A 24388-nucleotide genomic window follows, 5' to 3' on the forward strand; every position below is an offset into this window, starting at 1 on the left:
AAAGTACCCTCCCTGTTGTGTTGGGTGTTCTGATGTACAAACGATCCAACACGGCTGGAGATGGTGTAACTCAATTTTATTAACTAATCAACTGTAACAGCACACTGCTAACTTGGGTACGTGCATGACCAGCTTATCTGTGGACCCTGTCCTATCACTATCTGGGTGAGACACTCAGCACATGGTGAATGTCTGAGTGGCAGGCTCTGAGCTCGGTGCTCTGAGCTGGCTGCTGCTGGAATGAGTGGGAACTGTAGTGTCCCCTGTTTTTATAGTGCGTGTGCTCTCACTGGTGATTGGCTGTGATGTTGTGTGTGGGTTGGTTGGTCCTACTGCATGTCCATCAGTGTGTGTGTGATTGCACCATGATATGCTAATCTAAATATCATGGCACTTCCCCCCCCCCCCCACGATCTCGTCCTCGTTCTCCGAGGCCTTTTGCCGCACCTCCCACATCGCCGCCCCTTGGGCCTTCTGGGTCTCGAGACAGCTTGTCTATTGAAGCCTTCATCGGCTCCAACAGCTCTGCCTTCAATTCCGTGAAGCAGCGCGGGAGAAACCCCTGCTGTTCCTGCGACCACTGCGCCCACGCTACCTGGTCTCCACCTGCCGCCATCTTGGTTTTCCTCCCTCGCGCTTTTCGCTGCTCCAAAACTACTTTTTTCACCGTTCCACTCCTGGTCCAATCCATACAGTGCCGGGGAAGTGTTACTGTCACCTTCCCATACTGGGAACCGTCGAACAAATGTCGCTGGGGGCCATAAAAAGAGCCCAAAAGTCAGTTTCTGGTGGGAGCTGCCGAAGGTGTGACTTAGCTCAGCATAGCCGCAACCGAAAGCTCTTTGTTTTTGCAATTGTATTGACTTCCCCCGAGGCATCCCCCTGCCCTCCATTTGGTAGTTTAAAATCCTTGTGACCACCCTATTTACCTGTTCCACTAGAACATTGGTCCCAGATCGGTTCAGGTAGAGATAATCCCAATGGTACAGTTCCCTCCTGTCCCAATACTGATGCCAGTGCCCCATGAAATAGAACCCCTCTTTTCTGCACCACGCCTTTAACCACGTGTTTACTTCCCTAATTTTCTCATCCTTATGCCAATTTGCACGTGGCTAGGGTAATAATTCCGTGGACCCGTTTTTAAAATTTTTTCCGAGTTCCTGGTATTCCCCAAACAGGTCCTCTTGCTGTGCTTCCCACTTTACAGCAGTGACTTCATTGTAAAGTGCTTTGGGATGCCGGAGGGCATGAAAGGTGTTACATAAATGCAAGTCTTTTTTTACAACATATCTCACACTTGCATGCAGATGTATACACGGAAATGTATACCCACACGCACACACATGCTCCATGATAATACCTGTATTTTCCACCCCTGCACAGACATATAAAAATGCACACAACAAACACACTCCCATAAATAGAGAGCAATTGACAACATTGCATTCATTTATCAGATCTCCATTTTATTAAAAGATACAGAAATATGCATATTTACATACATGTGAGTGTATCAAAAAGTGAATTCAGATTTTGGCATATTCATTCATTGTAGCTCTTGGGTTAATACACCAGCATTCATTCATCTATTTGTGGGATTTGAAGGCCGCTGTTACTGATATCAAACACCTGCATCATAATCTCTTCAAATTCATCACTAAGGTTTCTTCCAAAGGCTTGAAATTCATTATCCTAGTAGGAAGAAGACAAGCAATTGGTGAACTGTATGAAACAGTAGTATATACCACTCTCAACCCATCCAGCCTCTCTCACACACACCACAGAGATCCCCCTCACTCTTTTCTACCCTGAGTCCCCCTCATTCCTTCCACCCCTTGCTCTTTATCCAACCGATCTAACTCTCTCTCCCCCTCCAGCCCCCCTCCCTCTCTCACAGTCTTTCTCATTCTGTCTCCCTCTTTTATGTTCTCATTCCCTCAGGTTACCCCTCTCTGCCCCCCTCCTTTCCCCGCCCCAAAGCATGCCTCCCTTCCTTTCTCTCTGGTCCCCATTTGCCCCCCTCCATCACTCACTACTCGCCCCCACCGAATCCCCAGCCCCTGGCACCTTCTTGCCCTCTTCCTGCCCCCAGCCCCTCTCCCTGTCCACACTCCCACTCCCTGCCCTCAGTCCCTCTCACCCTCTCCCTGTCCCCACCCCCTTTCGCTCACTCCTGAAATCTTTTCCCTGTTTATTGTTGTGTTTCTCAGCCAACAGAGGAAACCCAGAATCCTCCGATTTAGAAACCTTTGGAAATGGCCCAGTTTCCTCTCGTGGCTGCGGACCCACTGAAACAGGCCTATTCCTATTCCAATCATTATCATTTTCACCTACTCACAATTCCACCCCAATCCCAGAAGGATAGACCAGTAAAACTTGGGAAATGACTGGGCATTGGTTCGAACTAGTATTGTATACCTAAAAACATGAACTTCAGCTCACCGCCACTTCATAGCTGGCTGACTACCAACCTACGCAATGATCATCGATCAATTTATTATCACCAAAGCCCACTATGTTCTGCCTATGACAAAACAATGGCCGGAGTTCTCCAGTCGTTGCGATTCACTTTTCCCGCCGGTAGTGGTGGCTTTAATGGGAAATCCCATTGGCAGCTGGAGGGAAGGTAAGAACCCTGCCACCAGCGAATGGTGCACCGCTGAGAAACAAGTGGCTGGGGGGCCGGAGAACCCCCCCCAATGTTTCCAAAATGGCGTGTGGTGCCGCACACAGTGGAATAGCAATAACAAGTTGTGAACCCCAAACGGTTAGTTTCTAAAGTGCAAGGAAGGAGGAAAAGAAGGGAGTGAAGCACATATGGTCCCAAAATTTCTACATGGGTTCTTCATAACACAGGTCTGGAGCTGAAATTAATGTGTAATTCCCTGTTGGGCCCACCCATTACGGCACTGAGGAGAGTCCATGCTGGCAAAGTCATGCTGCTTGAGAGATTACCTGGTTGAATCTCGCACAGTTGTGGGAGATTAGCCTCACGTCGTCAATAAAACCGCCCACAATCCGGTATTCGTTCGTGGCCAACCTCTTCTTCACCTTGCAGAGCCACATCGGGTTTTCAATGACATCACTGTAGTTTGGAATCTGTGAAAGTGCAGACTGAGGATGAACAAGGCTGGCCAGAGAACCCCCACGAGTGTCAACATAAAAGAACCACTGATCACTATTTTAGATTCAAGACTCTGGATCAAGAATAAATAGAACAAACTTCCGGTGGTGGTCATGGAATGAGCGGTCGCATATTTGGTGGCTCCTGGTTTTTTCCCAGTTGGAAGGGCGAGGTTTTTGATTGAAAGAGGTGTAGGAGTACCTGGAGAAGAAGGTGTTACTCCTCTAGTGTGGCTGGTCGATGGATCTATCAACTAGGAGTGGGGCAAGAAGAAAAGAGCTGCTGGAGCAGGAGAGTCTTCAGGGTACACCACAGGATAAGATGGCAGAGGGCAAAGGACTTGTTCTGCCTGCTCAGTGGTCAATGGAGCAGCTATGGAGTTTTTGAACGCTAAATTCAGCCAGCAGAGGAAGGAGGCCCTAGAAGATCTGGCCAAAGTGGTGCGGCCAATCAAAGCAGGATTCGAGAGAGTGCAGCAGAGGCTGGAGTCCCAGGACTGGGCGATCCAGCAAGTGGAGGAGCTGGTGGGAGGGCACGAGGAGCAGCTGGCCTCTTTCAGAAGTGGGTGAAGTTTGGCGTGCTGTACCTGGCCCGTCTCCGGATGACTTTCCAGAGCGTCAGTATTATTTTGACATGCCAGAAGTGGCGATGGAGTGCATGAGGGACAATGGATTGGCTGGAGAAGGAGGTCATTGAACTTTGGAAGTTTGAGCGAGTGTTTCTTTGCTTGTTCTCTGAAAATGTTTCCCCTTGATGTGTTTCTTTCGTTTTGATAGCTGGAATTTTGGACGGCAGGCCTTTCATGGGGGAACATAAAGGGTGAGTGCACGTTTTGTTGCTTTTTGGGGGCGTGTGAAGGGGGGGTGGGGGAAGGGATTCGTGGGGTCTGGAGGTTGGAGGCCTTGGGCAGGGCCACCATGCTAGCTGGGTGAGCTAGTTAATGGGAGTGCAGTGGGGATTGTCAGGAGGTAAGCGTAGGGGAGGGGATGTTTGTTTGGTGTGGCACAGTTGGAAAAGGATCGATGAGGGTGGATATCCGAGGGTGGGTCTGAAGGGTCATGAGACACGGGACGGAGGGATATGGTTGATTGGCAGGGGATGGGGAGCTCCCTAAAGAGGCTGGTCACGTGGAACGTGAGGGGGCTGAATGGGCCGATCAAATGGTCACATGTGTTCACGCACTTGGCTGAAGGCGGACATGGCTTTTTTGCAGGAGGCGCACTTAAAGACAGGAGACCAGACAAGGTTGAGGAAGGAATGGATGGGGCAGTTGTTCCACTTGGGACTGAATAGAAAGAAAAGGGCGGGGGGGGGCAGTGCTGGTGAATAAGTGGGTTGCGTTCGAGGTGTGGAACATTGTGGCAGATTTGGAGGGGAGGTTCGTGATGGTGAGTGGGAAGCTGGAGGGGATGCCAGTGGTCCGTGTAAATGTTTATGCCCCAAATTGGGATGATGAAGATTTCTTGAGGCAGGTGCTGGGGAAGATCCTTGACCTGCACTCACACTGGTTGATCATGGGGCGGATTTTAATACGACTATGGAGCCGAGTTTAGGCGGGTTGAGCCCGAGGTCGAGGAAGGTGACGGCAGTGGCGAAGGAGCTGAAGGGGTTCATGGAGCACATGGGGGGGGTGGACCCGTGGAGGTTTGCGAGGCCGAGGGCGAAGGAATTTTCATTCTTCTCCCATGTGCACTGGGTGCACTCCCGAATTGATTTTTTCATGTTAGACAAGGGATTGCTGACAGAGATGGTCGACTCAGAGTGTTCGGTGATCATGGTCTCCAAACACGCGCCGCACTGGATGGATCTGTGAGTGAACCGCGGGGGCTCACAGTGGAGATTGGATGTGGGGGAGTTGGCAGATGAGGAGGTGTGTGAGCAGGTGAGGGCAGCCATCCGGGGGTATGTGGAGCTAAATGATATGGGGGAGGTTACAGCCGCCATGCTGTGGGAGGCACTCAAGGCAGTGGTCGCGGGGGGGGGGGGGGGGGGGGGGGGGGTTAATTTCAATTCGGGCACATAGGGAGAAGACAGAGCGGGCGGAGATGGCAAGGTTGGTAGATGAGATCCCGAGGTTGGACAGAGGATATTTGGAGGCCCCGGAGGCAGGGCTGGTGAAGGAGAGGCAGAGGCTCCAGATGGAGTTCGGATTAGTGTCCATGGGGAAAACCGTGGGGTAGCTCCGGAGGGCCAGAGGGGCAGTGTATGAATACGGTGAGAAGGCGAGCAGGATGCTGGCCCACCAGTTGAGGAAGCAAGAGGTGGTGAGGCAGTGCAAAGGACGAGATGGGAAGGGTGGTGTTGGACCCAGAGGGGATGAATGGTGTGTTTGAGGTGTTTTATCGGAGATTATATGAGTCGGAGCCCTCGGCCGGGGTGGGTGAGGGGTAATGCAGCAGTTCCTGGGCGGGTTGGAGTTTCCCAGGGTGGACGAGGAGATGGTGCAGGGATTGGGGCTGAGGGTGAGTATTGGGGCGATGCAGACAGGGAAGGCCCCAGGCCTGGATGGGTTTCTAGTGAAATTCTATAAAACGTTTGGGGAGGGACGTCCGGCCATTGCTGGTGAGGGCATACAACAAGGCTAGGAAGAGGGTGAAATCCTCCCTACACTATCGCAAGCATCTATCTTCCTGATGTTGAAAAAGGACAAGGATCCAGAGCAGTGTGGGTTGTACTGCCCGATATCGCTATTGAACGTAGGCGCCAAGTTGTTGGCGAAGGTGTTGCCTTCGCGAATCGAGGATTGCGTCCCGGGTGTGAACGGGGAAGACCAGAGTTCACTAAAGGGAAGCAGCTGTCGGTGAATGTGAGGAGGCTACTCACTGTATTATAATGCCTCCGGAGGGGCAGGAGATAGAGATGGGATTGGCGATGGATGCAGAGAAGGTGTTCAACCGGGTGGAGAGGGAATATCTGTGGGAGGTGCTGGGGAGCTTTGTGATTGGACAGGGGTTTGTGGACTGGATCCGGCTGCTGTACACAGCACCGGATGCATGTGTGCGAACAAACCGAGTGAGTTTGGGATACTTAGGCTGCATTGGGGGAGAGGCAGGGGGGGCCCGCTCTCCCCTCTGCTCTTTTCCTTGGCAATAGAGCCGCTGGCAATGGCGCTTCAGGTGTCGAGGGATTGTGCGGGGGTACGCCGAGCGCATGGTCTCATTGTACATGAACGACTTGCTGTTATACATTTCAGATTAACTGGGGGGCATTGGGGCCATTATAGGGGTTTGGGGGGATTTTGGCACGTTCTCTGGATACATGTTCAACATGGGAAAGTGCGAAGTGTTCCCCATTGAGGCCAGAGGGCAGGAGGGAAGAAAAGTGGAGCTGCCATTTAACGTAGTAGGGGCGAGCTTTAGATACCTGGGCTTCCGGTAACGCGGGGTTGGGCGCAGTTGCACGAGTTGAATTTGACCCGGTTGGTGAAGCAAATGAAGGGTTACTTTAGGAGGTGGGATGTGCAGTCATTGTCTCTGGCAGAACAGGTGCAGACAGTAAAAATGACAGTACTGCCAAGGTTTCTGTTCGTATTTCAGAACCTCCCAATCTTTGCTCATGCGCTAATCTCTGGGCTTGTGTGGCCATGAGCTGCCAGGGGGAATGGTTTCAGGTGCCTGCAGGTTCGGGATTTCGTGAGGAGAGAGGTGACATCTTTTCCTGGGCTACCGACCTTGGGGCTGCAGGATAAGGTACTGTCGAAGGAGGAGGTAGGGAGGGGAAGGTGCCGAGGTCTACAAGGAGCTGATGGATTGGACGGGGCCACCGGTGGGAGACATAAAGCGTACGTGGGAGGAGGAGCTGGGAGGGGAGGTCCAGGCCAGGACATGGGCTGAGGCCCTGTGGAGGGTGAATGCGTCCTCGCCGTGTGCAAGGCTAAGCTTCATTCAGTTTAAAGTAATTCATAGGACACAGATGGCGGTAGCATAGATGAATAGGTTTTTTGAGGGAATAGGCATGGAGAGGTCTGCGAATCACGTCCACATATTGTGGGCATGTCCAAAGCTGACGGGGTTCTGGCAGGGGTTTGCAGACGTAATGTTCGAGGTGTTGGGGTGAAGGTGGCCCCCGGTCCAGAGGTAGTGATATTCAGAGTATCAGAAGACCAGTGAGCGAGAGAGTCCGATGTTTTGGCCTGTGCCTCCCTGATAGCTTGGAGACAGATCCTGCTTGGATGGAGGGCGTCGGAGCTGTTGAAAGCGGGGGTGTGGGTGGAATTCCTGAGGCTGGAGAAGGTCAAGTTCGTCCTGAGGGGTCGAATAGGGGTTTGCATGGAGGTGGAAGCCGTTCATTTACTTTTATAAGAAAGATTGACGGGTCAGCAAGGGGGGTGGTGGGGGGGGGGGGGGGGGGAGTTAGGGAGTTAAAATGGGGAAGGCAGGATGGGAGAAGGGGGTGATGGTGGGGAGCAGTTGGAGGGAGGGGGGTTGGTTATTTGTAATGTTTTTCTTATGCTTTGGTTTGTTTTTATGAAAATGCCTGAATGAAATATTTTTAAAAATAAAAAATTGAACACCACATGAAACCTGCTAGAGTTGAGAGAACAAGTAGGATATATAGACCCTTCAAGCACATATTAAAAATCAGAGACTATTAAAATGAGTATGGAGTGAGTATTTCCCCACTCTGATTCAACACCCAACCCTGTTTCAACTGGAAGGTTTGGATGGTCAGAATATAAAATCCCTTTGTAAGGAATGTTGAGTCACAGACTGGAATGGCAAGAATATAATAATAAGAATCTTTATTGTCACAAGCAGGCTTACATTAACACTGCAATGAAGTTACTGTGAAAAGCCCCTAGTCGCTACATTCCGGCGCCTGTTCGGTTACACAGAGGGAGAATTCAGAATGTCAAATTCACCCAACAGCACGTTTTTGGGGACTTGTGGGAGGAAACTGGAGCACCCGGAGGAAACCCACGCAGACACGGGGAGAACGTGCAGACTCCGCACAGACAGTGACCCAAGCCGGGAATCGAACCTGGGACTCTGGCGCTGTGAAGCAACAGTGCTAACCACTGTGCTACCGTGCCACATGAAACATCTGTGACAATATGGTCAGGGCTGTATGTGAAAGTGTAAGAATGCAGGCAGTGAAAAAGACTGTGTCTAAAACTTCTAAGCATACTGAACAAGAATGACTATATCTGGAACACGGGGATCATATGATTGGGGATTGTATCGGAAATTATATCTGTGTTTCTGGGGAATGAGTGTAACTCTATGTGAGACAGTACAATCATAGAATAAGAAGAAGCAGCACAATTGGCTGAATTTATGGGCCTTACGGAGGTCAGGAACAATGGCAAATAGGGCCTGGGCCTGAGTACTGGCACTGACCATATCAGCCGAGCAGCTAACGAGACAGGCAACCAACTAGATTCATAAAGAGCCTTATTAAACACACTGAATGGAGGCTGTCTGAGATTTTCCAGCTGGCGTCCAATTTCTCAAAGAGATGGGGTGGGGGGTGGGGAGGGAATGGTACAACTTCCTGGAAGTTGGCACCTAACAGCAGCTAGGCTGGGCTGTCAGTGCACTCCACACAGGCCTACATGGCCTGCAAAGTCATGGGTACAGTCAAAGGTCACCCTGAATGGGAATTCTCCCTCCCAGTGGTGGCCTGGCTTATGCATCTGTTATTTTTAAATTTAAATTGCTTAACTAGTTCAGTGAGAGGGCATCGAATCATAGAATCCCTACAGTGCAGAAGGGGGCCATTCGGCCCATCACGTCTGCACCGACCCACCAAAAGAGCATCGTACCCCGGCCAAATCCCCCGTAACCCCACCTAACCTCCGGACTCTCAGGGGCAATTTTGTATGGCCATTCCACCTAACCTGCACATCTTTGGACTGTGGGAGGAAACCGGAGCACATGGAGGAAACCCACACAGATACAGGAAGAAAGTGCAAACTTCATGCAGACACTGAGCCGAGGTCGGAATCAAACCCGGGTCCTTGGCGCTGTGAGGCTGCTAACCACTGTGTCACCATGTTGCCCATGGACACCTAGACGTTGAAGCATCCTCTTACTTACCAACCACTGGTGCCTTGCTTTTGCTTGTTGCAAGCTACAAGGCTTCCAATTGGCCCTTCAGCTTTGGGAGGCTGCCCATTGCCCTTAATTGTACAGGGAAGCTATCTCTTTGCCAATTGAAGAGGATCCGTGAAAATCCCAAAGAATTTTTGTTTCCTGCCTAGGGGCCAGTTTGGGACATGGAAAGAGCCCTGTCCCCTCTTACATAGGAACATAGGAATAATAGCTGAAGTAGGTAACTGAGCCCTTCAAGCCTGTTCCGCCATTCAGTCAGATTAAAGCCACCTCCCTACCTGTTCCCCATGTGCCTTTAAACTGTTTTTTAAAAAATCAGAAATATATCTATCTCCCTCTTGAAACCATTTAATGATTCGGGCTCCACCGCACTATGGGGCAGCAAGTTCCACAAATTCACCACCTTCAGCAAGGTGTAGTGCCTCCTCATCTCAGGTTTAAATCTACCGCCTCTCAACCTATATCTGTGACCACTTGTTCTAGATTGCCCCACAAGGGGGAACATTTGGTCTATGTTTACTTTATCAATCCCTTTTAGTATTTTATATACCTTGATCAGATCCCCTCTCATGCATCTAAACTCAAGTGATATAAGCCTAGATTGTTTAATCTCTCCTCATACATCAACCCCTTCATCCTCGGAATTAATCTGGTGAACCACCTCTGAACTGCTTCCAATGCCACCACATCCTTCCTCAAATAAGGAGACCAAAACTGGACACAATACTCCAGATGTGGTCTCACCAACAACCTACAAAATTGCAACAATATATCTCCACTTTTACTCCAGTCATTTTGCAATAAATGCTAACATTCCATTTGCCTTTCTTATTACATATTGTACCTGCATACAGACTGGGAAGGAAAATCCTGCCCTATGTATATGTGCCAATAAGAGTGTTGACCAGGAATGGTAAACCAAAAGTCAGGATGATTCTGATAAGGAAGAATCTAACCTCGCAGGAATGATTACGGAATGTAGGCGTTTGTATTGTTTGAAAGGAGACTTGTGAGTTGACCAAAATGTTGAAAACATTAAATAGAAGGACATTGACAACACTGATCAACTGCTGTTGGTGGAGAACACTTTTGAACTAGGTTCTCACTCATTAACAAGTTCCATTTCTATAGCACAGTCTACGGATAAATTCTTTAGAGATTTACAGATTAGTGTAAGGGTGGATTTTGAATAGGAGAGAAGCGGAAGTAGGATTGGCAGACGGTGAAAACACAGGGAAGGGAAGGAACAAGGTGGATGGTCTGTGGGATAGAATTCTGCAGGACAGGCATACGCACTTACTCCAATGCACAATTAATGCATGTGCTAGCTCAGGTGTCGCATTCCAATACAATCTTGGTAAACTTATATGGTTTAATACATATTTAGCAAAGGTGCACATAAAGCACCCATGCTCACTCTGACACACTACATGTGTTCACCTGGTAATTTTCATACACACCTTTGTGCATGCTCTTGATCTAACACTACACTAGTTCAAGCATGCACCAATGAATTGAACACTCATTTAGCACATCTTTATTCTAACTATATTCAGCATGCATGCTGACTCTCAGATATTCTGAGACATAGATAGGATGCAGAGCTGGGCTGAGAAGTGGCAGATGGAGTTTAACCCTGAAAAGTGTGAGGTTGTCCATTTTGGAAGGACAAATATGAATGCGGAATACAGGGTTAACGGTAGAGTTCTTGGCAATGTGGAGGAGCAGAGAGATCTTGGGGTCTATGTTCATACATCTTTGAAAGTTGCCACTCAAGTGGATAGAGCTGTGAAGAAGGCCTATGGTGTGCTCGCGTTCATTAACAGAGGGATTGAATTTAAGAGCCGTGAGGTGATGATGCAGCTGTACAAAACTTTGGTAAGGCCACATTTGGAGTACTGTGTACAGTTCTGGTCGCCTCATTTTAGGAAGGATGTGGAAGCTTTGGAAAAGGTGCAAAGAAGATTTACCAGGATGTTGCCTGGAATGGAGAGTAGGTCTTACGAGGAAAGGTTGAGGGTGCTAGGCCTTTTCTCATTAGAACGGAGAAGGATGAGGGGCGACTTGATAGAGGTTTATAAGATGATCAGGGGAATAGATAGAGTAGACAGTCAGAGACTTTTTCCCCGGGTGGAACAAACCATTACAAGGGGACATAAATTTAAGGTGAAAGGTGGAAGATTTGGAGGGATATCAGAGGTAGGTTCTTTACCCAGAGAGTAGTGGGGGCATGGAATGCACTGCCTGTGGAAGTAGTTGAGTCGGAAACATTAGGGACCTTCAAGCAGCTATTGGATAGGTACATGGATTACGGTTAAATGATATAGTGTAGATTTATTTGTTCTCAAGGGCAGCACGGTAGCATTGTGGATAGCACAATTGCTTCACAGCTCCAGGGTCCCAGGTTCGATTCCGGCTTGGGTCACTGACTGTGCGGAGTCTGCACGTCCTCCCCGTGTCTGCGTGGGTTTCCTCCGGGTGCTCCGGTTTCCTCCCACAATCCAAAAATGTGCAGGTTAGGTGAATTGGCCAATGATAAATTGCCCTTAATGTCCAAATTGACCTTGGTGTTGGGTGAAGGTGTTGAGTTTGGGTAGGGTGCTCTTTCCAAGAGCCGGTGCAGACTCAAAGGGCCGAATGGCCTCCTTCTGCACTGTAAATTCAATGATAATCTATGATTAATCTAGGACAAAGGTTCGGCACAACATCGTGGGCTGAAGGGCCTGTTCTGTGCTGTATTTTCTATGTTCTATGTTCTATGTTCTGCTGGTTACAACAGGTATTTCCACCCTCACGCTTCCTTTACGTCACTAAACACAAGTGGACTGCAAAGGTTGAGGACTCAGGTCAAATACTTACAATCTCACAGGGGTTTTTGTCGAACCCCACGCTCACTTGCTTGCAATACAGTTGGAGCAAAATATATTCACATTTCTGTAATTAAAAACAGTCAGTTAAATGAAAGTAATAAATGAGAACACAAAGGTTAATGTTTGCTTATTCCTCTTTAATATGTAAATTCCGCTATTGGGACACCCTAAACCCCAGGCTGGTCTGTGACATCAATGACTATTTGATCATAGGAGGAATCACAGCCAAATGCAACCCTGTCCTTACCCACCATGCCCAACATTCAACATGCATACTGTAGGGTGTTTGGTGAGTAATCTGGGAAAATGTATCTCCTCCTCAACTGAGGCTAACTGGAGTCCTCTCACGGACATACAGGCTAAGATCATCCAGCTCAATCAAATGTCAGGCGATCATGGTCTTTGTGGCTCATTACATTGGTTGGGAAAATAACCAAGATTAAACTGTTCCTCATCTTGAGGTGATAAAAGAACAAATTCAAATGATGGCTTTTATACACATCCCCAAGAACAAAAAAAGTATAATTTCATGTGTGCAATTTATAAAAGAGTAGATTGAACCTTCCAATTAGTTGCATTAGAGAACTAGGAGAGGAGTAGATGAAAGCATAACATGAACATTCAAGGGGGACTAACAGTGTTTGAACAAATTAATACCCTGTTGGGACTATGGTTCTATGGATTATAAATGTTATCACACAGACTTACCAGAATGTACTGCGGTGTCATGGCTGTTTGATGTACACCAAATTCACTATTTGCCCTTGTTTTATTTGCTGACAGCTTGCCAATTTTGCAGAAAGTGCAGATAAACTTCTCACTGGAATGAAGTAGCAAAATTAAACTCTTTAACTGAAACCTTTCTGTTAGGTATAGGTCAATAGGAAATGTCATAGTCCGCTTCTCAAAGTCCATTCCTCCATTACATTAACTAACCTGCCCACTTTACTTCTTACATAAACTTACTGATCCATCTCTTCCATACATTATTAACTAATACTTAGTTAAATGCTAGTGTGACCTGGAGCCATGTGATGAGTATGGCGATCTCTCTGTGCATCACCCATATCGTTCAGAAGTGTTATGAATAATATATTAATTTTCTTTGCATTAAGAAAGGCAAAACATTGTTTCAATTTCATTTCGGGTTTTGTTGATGAATCTTGGTGCCTGAAATCTGAAGATATGTGGCTAAAATGATTCAGGTCATTTTAGTTTGTTTGTATATATGCAATTTTAATGAAGTTTCACAACCCCTGAAGCTGAAGAGATGGGTTTACGAGGGACTGAAGGTTCAGTGGAAAACAAACGCAAAAACAGAAAAGTTTTACTGTTGCCTCGCCAGTAATCCAGTCACACAATACATAGACAGGAGTTGAGAGAGGTTGGCGAGATTTTCTGGCCCTTCGTGTCAGGAGCTTCTCGTCCCAACAAAGGCATTCCCCCACCGGTGGGTTCCCTGGTGGTGGGACGGGCAAGCCATGCAAACAGCCATAGACATCGGTGGGACAGGGAGATCCAGCGGGCAGCGAATGGCAAGCCGCCTTCACTACTGCCTCGAGGAGTGGGCGGGGGGAGTGGGGGGGGGGGGGGGGGATCGCGCCTAGAGTGTTCATTGTAAGTCAGCAGAGAAAATGGTGGTTTTTACGCTCTCTGAGGAGTAAAACTGCAAGGTTATTACAATAGCAGTTAACTGAATAATCAGTTCTAGGACTCAAAAACGGTGATTAGTTTAGCAGAGGTGGCACGAGGGTGCAAGGCTGACAGAATGAAATTATAGCCTGTGGTAATTTTCTAACATCAAACCATGCCGAAAATCAAGTTCCCTGCAAGGCGTTTTGTGTGTGTCCATGATAACGGATGGATGTATGAGAATAGAGTGATGTGATGAATCAATAATGTGTGAAATAGTGTTCCAGTGGCCTACAAATCATTGAGAATGCAGCTTATTAGTGTGGGACATGTTCGTGCCCATAACCATTGAGACTAAGAGGAACCTGTAAAGAGATAATATCCACATTGCAATTATACCAAGAGGGTCTAATGTCCACAGTTCAACATTTGGATGTATGCCTTAACAAGCCATTCAAGGATCATGTTTGCACGAAATGGAATAGGTGGATGTTTGAGGCCGCCGTTTTGCGCATGCACGGCCATAGGCCTGGCAATTCTCTGGGGCGTATCGGCAGTTGAGCCGGGTGCTCTACGCTGCCGTCCTGCTAACTCCCAGCAAAACGGGGAATCGGTGGCCATTTTGCAGCAGTTTTTCTGGCATAAAACGCCACCGTTCCCATGCTGACGTGGGGGGGCATAGCCCCAGAATTGGAGAATGCAGCCCAAAATCCTCACAAAGTGAAAACATGTCCGCTGTCCAGCTTGTATGGGTTGCCATCTAATCACGGGATGCTGTTAATGCACGAGCTGCCATCAGATTGTTAAAGAAATGCAGAATATCCAATAATTTTGTTGTGGAGGAATGATTCTGAAACCAAAGTACTGCATCTGATCAGGAGTGGGATACTTACAATGACGCCCAAACCAAACGACTCAGAATGAATTTGATGAACTCTTTGTTTCCGATGCTTTTATGTTTTAAAATGCTTTCACTGTGGTTAAAATTATCAATGTGCAATTAATTTATTCAGTAAACCGTGCCACATTAATTTAATATTAATTACTGGTGTTCTGTTTTTTTCCCCTCACATTTCAAAATAACCATCCAGACCATGGATCACATTTTACACTTAAGTGTATAATTCGATCCCTGCTTTTGGAGACTTCAATCGTCAACTTCAAAAGTGCTCACGAGGTGTTAAGTCAGAATGTAAAGATTTATTTTTCCACTGATTTGTCTGCAAAACCCGTTTCCACATTGTGGCGATGATTCTGTGAATGTCCTATTTCTAACATGCTAGTACCCCAGCTCTCCGATAACAGCACAATAATAAGTTGAAGCCAAAATACAAACCTTAAGTTTGGGCTGAGCGAGGGAACATGGCAGAGGAAGTGGAAAGCTTTGGGACATTGGTCACAGCAGATCAGTTTCCCTCTATTCTCACACACTGTACACTCATCATCATTCTGTTTATTGAAAAAAGAGTAAGTTATGCAGAGAGCACCAAGAACTGAGTGACACTCTGAAACGTCCAACAAGCACAGTACACAGGTAACACAGTGAAACCAGGAGGGAACATAGGTACATCTTTGCTCCATGTCTCCCTCTATCTGTCACCATCACTGCCGGTCTCTCCAGCTGTAAGCATCTCTACCTTTTCCTCACCTTCTTGGCTGTTTCTCTTTATGAATCTTGCGATCTGCCCCATCTCCCTCTCGTTCTCTCTCTTTCTCATTTGGTCTCTGCCTGTTTATCATTATCTACCCGTCACTTTCTCTCTCTGTTTACCTGTAATTGTACTCGGATCATCTCGCCCATAACTGCTGGGACTAGGCTGCTCTGTGATAACAATGGGGTCAGTTTGCTTCAGAAGAATAAAGATGTAAATCTGCTGTGTAAAAGGGTAACTTTTTGGGTTTTATTTACCTGAGAGTCACAATCTGGAGGAGATGTGCACTTTTCACACAAACAGTCAAGCTTATGAAGTTTCAAGTGGCCTCTCTGGAAAAATAAAAGAATCAGAGGGAAGAGACAGGAATAAAATTTAAATCATATCAAATGATATACACTCAGAACAACTTAGGAAGGCGAGGGGAGTGGTGTATGAGCATGGGGAGAAGGCCAGCAGATTGCTAGCGCAGCAACTCAGGAAGAGGGAGGCGGCCAGGGAAATAAGTGGAGTGGTTGATGGGGAGGGGAGCAGAGTGGAGGAACCGGCAGGGCTGAATAAGGTATTTCGGGACTTCTATAGTAAGCTGTACACTTCAGAACTCCCGGAAGAGCCGGAGGAAATGAAAAGGTTCCTGGATGGACTAACCTTCCCAAAAGTAGGCAGGGGACTAGTTGACGGGTTGGGGACCCCGATTAGAGCGGAGGAGGTATTGGGGGGCCTAAAGGCCATGCAGTTGGGGAAAGCCCCGGGACCGGATGGATACCCAGTAAAGTTTTACAAGGAGTTCTCGGAGATAGTGGAACCGGTCCTGACAAGGGTTTTTAATGAGGCAAGGGACAGAGGGACCCTGCCACCGACGATGTCGCAAGCCACCATCTCGCTGATATTGAAGCGGGACAAGGACCCGGAATCCTGCGGGTCATACAGGCCAATCTCCCTGATCAATGGGATGCCAAGCTCCTGGCCAAGGTCCTGCCGATTAGAATTGAGGACTGCGTACCGGAGGTGATTGGGGACGATCAGACAGGGTTTGTGAAAGGCAGGCAGCTGACAGCTAACTTGAGAAGATTGCTTAATGTGATCATGATGCCCCCGACGGGCAAGGAGGTGGAGGTAGTGGTGGCAATGGAGGCTGAGAAGGCCTCCGACCGGGTGGAGTGGGGCTATTTGTGGGAGGTGCTTGGACGGTTTGGGTTCGGGGAGGGACTGGTTAATTGGGTCAGACTATTGTACCAGGCCCCAAAAGCTAGCATTAGGATGAACAGGATAATGCCAGATTATTTCAGACTACATTGCGGCACCAGACAGGGGTGCCCACTCTCCCCGTTGCTGTTCATGCTGGCCACAGAGCCGTTGGCGATGGCGTTGAGAGCTGCGAAGGGGTGGAAGGGAATGACTAGGGGGGGTGGAACATAGGGTCTCTCTCTATGCGGACGACCTGCTCCTGTACGTGTCAGACCCACTGGCCGGGATGGAAAATATACTGGAAACATTGAAGAAGTTCAGCCGGTTTCAGGGTACAAATTAAATATTAGTTTAACAAGATCAAGCCAACACCTTGAAAACCCCCTGTGTTCATTGACCTATCTTGGCTCCTGATCAATCCCTTGATCTTCAAATTCTCATCCATGTTTTCAAATCCCTCCCCATCTCTGTAATCCCCTCCACCACTGTAGATAGGGCTTTAAACTAAAAGGTGATTCATTTTGGTAGGACAAATTTGAATGCAGATTACAGGGTCAACGGCAGGGTTCTGAGGAATGTGGAGGAACAGAGAGATCTTGGGGTTCATATCCACAGATCTCTGAAGGTTGCCACTCAAGTGGATAGAGCCATGAAGAAGGCCTATAGTGTGTTAGCGTTTATTAACAGGGGGCTTGAGTTTAAAAGCCGTGGGGTTATGCTGCAACTGTACAGGGCCCTGGTGAGACCACATTTGGAGTATTGTGTGCAGTTCTGGTCACCACATTTTTGGAAGGATGTGGAAGCATTGAAATGGGTGCAAAGGAGATTTACCAGGATGCTGCCTGGATTGGAGGGTAGGTCTTATGAGGAAAGGTTGAGGGAGCTAGGGCTTTTCTCATTGGAGCGAAGGAGGATGAGAGGCGACTTAATAGAGGTTTATAAGATGATGAGGGGGATAGATAGAGTGGACGTTCAGAGACTATTTCCTCGGGTGGATGTAGCTGTTACAAGGGGGCATAACTATAAGGTTTGGGGTGGGAGATATAGGAGGGATGTCCGAGGTAGGTTCTTTACTCAGAGAGTGGTTAGAATGTGGAATGGACTGCCTGCTGTGATAGTGGAGTCGGACACTTTTAGGAACTTTCAAGCGGTTATTGGATAGGCACATGGAGCACACCAGAATGACAGGGAGTGAGATAGCTTGATCTTGGTTTCGGACAAAGCTAGGCACAACATCGAGGGCCGAAGGGCCTGTTCTGTGCTGTACTGTTCTATGTAAGAGTGAGATGTTTGTGGTGCAGGCAAGGGGCCAGGAGAATAGGCTGAAGGAGCTGCCATTTAGGCTGGTGGAGGAAAGTTTCCGGTACTTGGGGATACAGGTGGCACGAGACTGGGGCAGGTTGCATAAGTTAAATTTGACTAGAGTGGTGGAACGAATGAAGAGGGAATTTCGTAGATGGGATGCACTCCCGTTGTCACTGGCGGGGAGGGTGCAGACCGTAAAGATGACAATTCTCCCTAGATTTCTGTTCATCTTCCAGTGCCTCCCGATCTTTATCACACGGTCCGTCTTCAAAAGGACTGGCAAAATCATCATGAGCTTTGTCTGGGTGGGAAAATCCTCGCGGGTGAAGAAGGCAATGCTTGAAAGGAGCCGCAGTGAGGGGGTACTGGCATTGCCGAGTCTGATCAACCACTACTGGGCGGCTAACATAGCCATGATAAGGAAGTGGATGGTGGGTACGGGGTCTATCTGGGATCGAGTGGAGGCGACTTCGTGCAGGGGCACCAGTTTGGCAGCCCTGGTCACGGCTCCCCTACCGCTGTCGCCGGCCAGGTACTCCACCAGCCGGTAGTGGGGGCGGCCCTGCGGATATGGGGCCAGTGGAGGAGGCATGTAGGGAGGGTGGGTGTGTCTGTCTGGGCTCCAATATGGATAACCATCGATTCGCCCCTGGGAACATGGATGGAGGGTTTCGAACATGGCCACGGGTGGGGATGGGGGGGGTGGGCGATATGTTCCTGGAGGGGAGCTTTGCAAGTTTGAGGGGCTTGGAGGAGAAATTTGGGCTGGTAAGGGGAAATGACTTTAAGTACTTACAGATGCGGGACTTTGTACGCAGACAGGTCCCATCCTTCCCACGCCTCCCGCTAATAGGGATCCAGGACAGAATAGTCTCTACAGGAGAAGGAGGAGAGGGTAGAGTCTCGGATATCTACAAGGTGCTCATGAAGGGGAAAGAGTCCCAGACGAAGGAACTGAAACTCAAATGGGAGGAGGAGTTTGGCGGGGAGATGGAGGATGGGCTGTGGGCGGAAGCCCTGAGTAGGGTAAACTCAACCGCAACATGTGCCAGGCTCGGCCTGATTCAATATAAGGTCGTTCACCGGGCCCACATGACGGTAGCTCGGATGAGCAAATTCTTTGTGGTAGAGGACAAGTGCGCTAGATGCGCAGGAGGACCAGCGAACCACATGTTTTGGGCATGTCCTAAGCTGAGGGGGTATTGGGAGGGATCTGCGGATGTCATGTCCCGGGAGCTGAAAACAAGGGTGGTGGTGAGTCCCGAGGTGGCAATGTTTGGGGTTTCGGAAGACCCAGGAGTCCAAGGGGAGAAAAAGGCAGATGTTCTGGCCTTTGCTTCCCTGATAGCCCCGCGGCGAATACTGCTGGCATGGAGGGACTCAAAACCCCCGAAGACCGAACTATGGCTTTCGGACATGTCAGGTTTTCTGGGTGTGGAAAACATCAAGTTCGCCTTGAGGGGATCTGTACTGGGGTTCGCCCGAAGGTGGCAACCATTCATCGACTTCTTCGCGGGAGAGTGAACGTCAGCAGGGGTGGGGGAAGGGGGGAGATTAGAGTAGAGTAGGAGGGATAAATAGGCGGGTAGTGTCTATGGGAGAGGAGCGGGTATGTGCAGTATGGTTTGGTTGAAGTGTTGGCTTTTCATTGATGTTTGCATATTTCTGTAATCTGTAACTGTTTACAATGCCAAAAAATACCTCAATAAAATTGTTTGTTAAAAAAAAATGATATACATTCAGATACAAAATTTGCAGACACATTCTAAGATGTGGCAGGATGGCAGAGCGCACAACGGGACAGCAGTGAGACAGGGGATAAAATTCACCTGACAATGGAAGAGTGGGAGAGTGAGTGTACTAAGAATCTATAAATGACATAGAATGAAAGTGTGAATGGGTCAAAATGAGTGAGGCTGGCTGAATGTGATAGTGTGACTGGGTGAGTGTGATAAGTGGTCTGCGTTGATGATGTATGTGGTGGTATCAAGGCTGTGAGGATTGAACATGGGATGGCAAGCAGTAGGGGGAGCCCATGTTCAGTAACACAAGGCTGCAGGCTATAGGAGGGATGGTTACATTGCCCAACAGCATGAGAAAAATAGAATAATACACAATTTTAACAAAATGTTTATTTAAGTGCTCAAAACAGCTGACTCAGTAATTTGCCATTTTTGTGTAACCATCTCGGTTCATTTTCATTTATCGTACAAGGCAAGGAGTTTGTCTGGTCCTGTTTTTGGGAGGATGGCCAGAAATTGAGTTTCAGACACCTGTTATGTGTGGTAATTTGTGACTTAAAGGCAGCAACTGGATCTGAAATGGTGGCGAGGTGTCATGGACAGATGGTAAGGAATGATCATGATTCTGGAGTCAGAGGATTACTGTACATCTCTCTTTGACAGCTGTAACTACTGCTCAAGAATCCCCAGCAAAAAAGGAAAGGACCGGTGGTGGACTGAGAGTTTTTGAACTTTGCTGCAACGTTCATGGTTTTTTTTTTTGTTTGTTTCTCTGTTCTTTAAAAAAAAGTTTCTTGTTTTTCATTTTGTGGAAGCTGTTTGTAATGCCTTCTGTATTGATTTGGGACCAGTGGCAGAGCTGAGTGAGTTAAGGTTTTCATTTGCAGAGCTGAGTGAGTTAAGGTTTTCATTTGCAGAGCTGAGTGAGTTAAGGTTTTCATTTGCAGAGCTGAGTGAGTTAAGGTTTTCATTTGCACTGTTGGGGGATGGAGGTGTGCTTGTTTAGATTTTGGTGTTTTTCTGTCGGGCAATTACGTGGGGTTGTTTGATATTGGAGTATGTTTGTATGAGCGTGAAGGGTGGGGGAAGGGTGGGGAGAGAACAATAGGTGGGAGACTATCCGGCACCAGGGATGGGGGCCACCAAGCTAGCTGGGCGGGCTAGCTCATGGAATCGCAGTGGGGTGTGTGCATATGTTCAGTTTATCAAAGGGGTTGGGTTACAGAGTGTTGTTACTAGTGGGGGGGGGAATGTTCTGCTGACGAGGGAGGGACTTGGGCCAAGGCACAGAGAGGAAGTTGAGGGCGGAGGCTGCCTGGGGACGGGCCGGTGGAGGCTTGAGCATGGGCTGGAGGCGGGCCCAAAAAAGGGGATGACTGATCGGCGAAGTGGTGGGGCAATGAGCCCCCCAACTAGGCTGATCACCTGGAATGTTCGAGGGTTAAATGGGCCGGTCAAGAGGGCACGTGTGTTGACACATCTTAGAGGACTCAAGGCGGACGTGGTAATGTTGCAGGAGACGCACCTTAGAGTAACTGACCAGATTAGATTGAAGAAAGGCTGGGTCAGTCAAGTCTTTCACTCGGGACTGGATTCAAAGACTAGAGGGATCACGATCCTGATCAATAAGTGGGTGGTATTTGAGAATAGTTTCGGATGTGGAGGTCAGTACATTATGGTCAGTGGGAAACTGGAGGGGGTGCAGGTAGTATTAGTAAAAGTGTATGCGCCAAATTGGGATGATGTGGAGTTTACAAAGAGAATGCTGGGGAAGGTAATGGACCTGGATTCGCACAGGGTTGGTCATGGGAGGGGAATTCAACACAGTTATTGACCCTGGCTTGGACCGGTCAAGCTCAAAAACGGGCAGGGTGCCAGCAATTGTGTGATGAACGGTTATTGTATTACTGTACCCTTATCATCATGTAAGGTGATGTCCCCTTTAAGACCGGGCTTGGGACCCTGGGGGACTCCGCCTCCGGCTCTGCCCACCTGGGAGTCGTATATAAGGGGCCGCCTTGCGGGCGGCACCAGGCTAGTTCTTAGCTTATTAAAGCTTTCTTTACCGTTTTACTCTCTAGCGTCGTTATTGAGGGTACAACAAATGGCAAAGGAACTAAAAGGGTTCATGGAGCAGATGGTGGGGGGATGGAGATTTGGGCAGCCGAGGGTGAAGGAGTTCTCCTTCTACTCACACATGCATAAAATGTACTCCCAGATCGATTTCTTCATTTTGAACAGGGCCTTACTGGCAGGGGTGGTGGACACGGGGTATTCGGCGATCACAATCTCAGACCATGCTCCGCACTGGGTTGACCTGCAGGTTAGTAAAGACAGTAACCAGCGCCCTCACTGGAGGTTAGATGTGGGACTTTTGGCTGATGAAGGGGTGTGCGAGCGGCTGAGGAAATGTATTCAGAACTATCTGCAGGTCAACGACACGGGGGAAATTTCAGCAGCGATGGTCTGGGAAGCACTGAAGGCAGTGGTCAGAGGGGAGCTGATCTCCATACGGGCCCAAAGGGAGAAGGTGGACAGGGCAGAGTCGGACCGACTGGTTAAGGAGATGCTACAGATCGATAGGAGGTATGCAGAGACCCCAGAGGCAGGGCTTTTAAGGGAACGGCGGCGGCTGCAGGCGGAGTTTGGCTTGTTAACCACAGGGAGGGTGGTGGAGCAGCTGAGAAAGGTGAGGGGGGCGATCTATGAGTATGGAGAGAAGGCCAGCAGAATGCTTGCAAAGCAGCTTAGAAAGAGGGAGGCAGCCAGGGAGATAGGGAAAGTAAATGACGGAGATGGGAACCTGATTGGAGATTCAGCAGGGGTGAATAAGTCATTTAGGGATTTCTACAGTAGGCTGTATAGGTCGGAACCCCCTAAGGAGCCGGCGAGAATGAGACACTTCTTGAGGGGGGCGGTGGGGGAGGGGGTGGGGGGGGGGGGGGGCGGCTGTATTTCCCAAAGGTGGATGAGGAGCTTGTGGAAGGGCTGGGGGCCCCGATCGGGTTGGAAGAGATAGTGGAGGGTCTGTAGGCCATGCAGGCAGGTAAATCCCCAGGGCCAGACGGTTACCCAATGGAGTTTTATAAAAGGTTCTCTGGGATATTGGGGCCGGCGTTGATGAGGATGTTCAATGAGGCAAGGGAAAGAGTTGTGCTGCCCCCGACGATGTCACAGGCCACGATTTCACTGATTCTGAAGCGGGACAAGAACCCGGAGCTGTGTGTGTCCAACAGGCCGCTATCCCTGTGGAATTTGGATGCGAAACTGTTGGCCAAAATCTTGTCCTCCAGGTTTGAGGATTGTGTTCCAGACGTTATTGGGGAGGACCAGACGGGGTTTGTTAAGGGTAGGCAGTTGGTAGCCAATGTAAGAAGGCTGTTAAATGTGATCATGAGGTCCTCGGAAGGTAGGGAGGTGTAGGTAGTGATCGCAATGGATGCAGAAAAGGCTTTTGATCGGGTGGAATGGGATTATCTGTGGGAGGTACTGGGACAGTTCGGATTTGGGCGGGGCTTTATTGACTGGGTCAGGTTGCTGTATCAGGCTCCTGTGGCAAGTGTATGGACGAAACGGACAACATTGGACTATTTTAGACTGCACCGCGGGACGAGACAGGGATGCCCCCTCTCCCCACTGTTGTTCGCACTAGCTATAGAGCCGCTGGCAATTGCTCTGAGAGCCTCAAGGGGCTGGTCCGGAGGGGTGGAGCACAGAGTCTCGCTCTATGCAGCTGACCTGCTTCTGTATGTATCCATTAGAGGGGATGGAAGAAATCATGAGAATTCTAGGGGAATTTGGCTGGTTTTCGGGGTATAAGCTAAATACGGGGAAAAGTGTGATGTTTGCGGTCCAGACGAGGGGACAGGAGAGGCGATTGGGGGAGCTGCCATTTAGATTAGTAGGGGGAATCTTTAGGTACCTAGGCATTCAAGTGGCGCGGGAATGGGACCGGCTGTATAAATTAAATCTGGCCCGGCTAGTAGACCAAATGAAGGACGATTTTCGGAGATGGGACATGCTCCAGTTGTCATTAGCTGGGAGGGTGCAGACGGTGAAGATGACTGTCCTCCCGAGATTCCTGTTGTGTTAGGTACACTGCTCTAACACTGGCTGTAACAGGATGCAGCTTAAATCTGAAAGATACTCCAGACCTCGAGGTTAGTTCAATCAGGTTTATTGAACTAATAGCACAGTTAGCACAGTTCTCTGTGAGTTCGACTCTCTGCTAACCTAAGTGTGGTTACTCTGTCTGACTGAACCAGACTAGCTCTTAGCCACGTGGTGGAGGTGTGAGATTGTAACAACACCCTTGACTGACTCTCTAGATGTTCATCAGTGGAAAGAGGCGGAGTGTGAGTGCCTCGTGTCTTCTATAGTCAGATCCCACCCCTGAGTGTCCTGCCTGCTTATTGGTCATGTCCCGTTCTCTGTGTCCATTAGCTGCTTGTCTGTATATCATTATGTGCGTGTGTGTGTGCCTGCATATCATGACAATTCCTGTTCGTGTTTCAATGTCTTTATTCCGCGGTTGTTTTTTAAACGGGTCAACAAAGTGATCTCTGGCTTTGTCTGGGCGGGCAAGACCCTGCGGGTAAGGAAGGTAATGCTTGAGCGGAGTCGGGGAGAGGGCGAGTTGGCGCTGCCAAATTTTAGTAACTATTACTGGGCAGCGAATATAGCCATGATCAGCAAGTGGGTGGTGGGGGAGGAGTTGGCATAGGAGCGTATGGAGGCGGTGTCATGCAAGGGCACCAGTCTGGGGGCGTTGGTAACTGCGCCTCTGCCGTTCCCGCCAGCACAGTATTCCACCAGCCCCGTG

The 24388-nt window shown here is 48.8% G+C and overlaps 1 protein-coding gene across 1 annotated transcript in view; it reads right to left on the reverse strand.

The window, feature by feature from the left end:
* Window positions 1-1449: 1449 nt before the first annotated feature.
* Window positions 1450-24388, reverse strand: part of LOC140389984 (uncharacterized) — a 150124-nt gene continuing 127185 nt past the window's right edge. Inside the window, 6 exon segments of the mRNA XM_072474733.1 lie at window positions 1450-1692; window positions 2956-3099; window positions 12037-12111; window positions 12756-12867; window positions 15016-15128; window positions 15589-15663. Of these exon segments, the coding sequence (XP_072330834.1) occupies window positions 1579-1692; window positions 2956-3099; window positions 12037-12111; window positions 12756-12867; window positions 15016-15128; window positions 15589-15663 (633 nt within the window). The 3' untranslated portion in view covers window positions 1450-1578.

Source organism: Scyliorhinus torazame, chromosome 14 (genome assembly GCF_047496885.1).
Source record: "Scyliorhinus torazame isolate Kashiwa2021f chromosome 14, sScyTor2.1, whole genome shotgun sequence".
Lineage (NCBI taxonomy): Eukaryota > Metazoa > Chordata > Chondrichthyes > Carcharhiniformes > Scyliorhinidae > Scyliorhinus > Scyliorhinus torazame.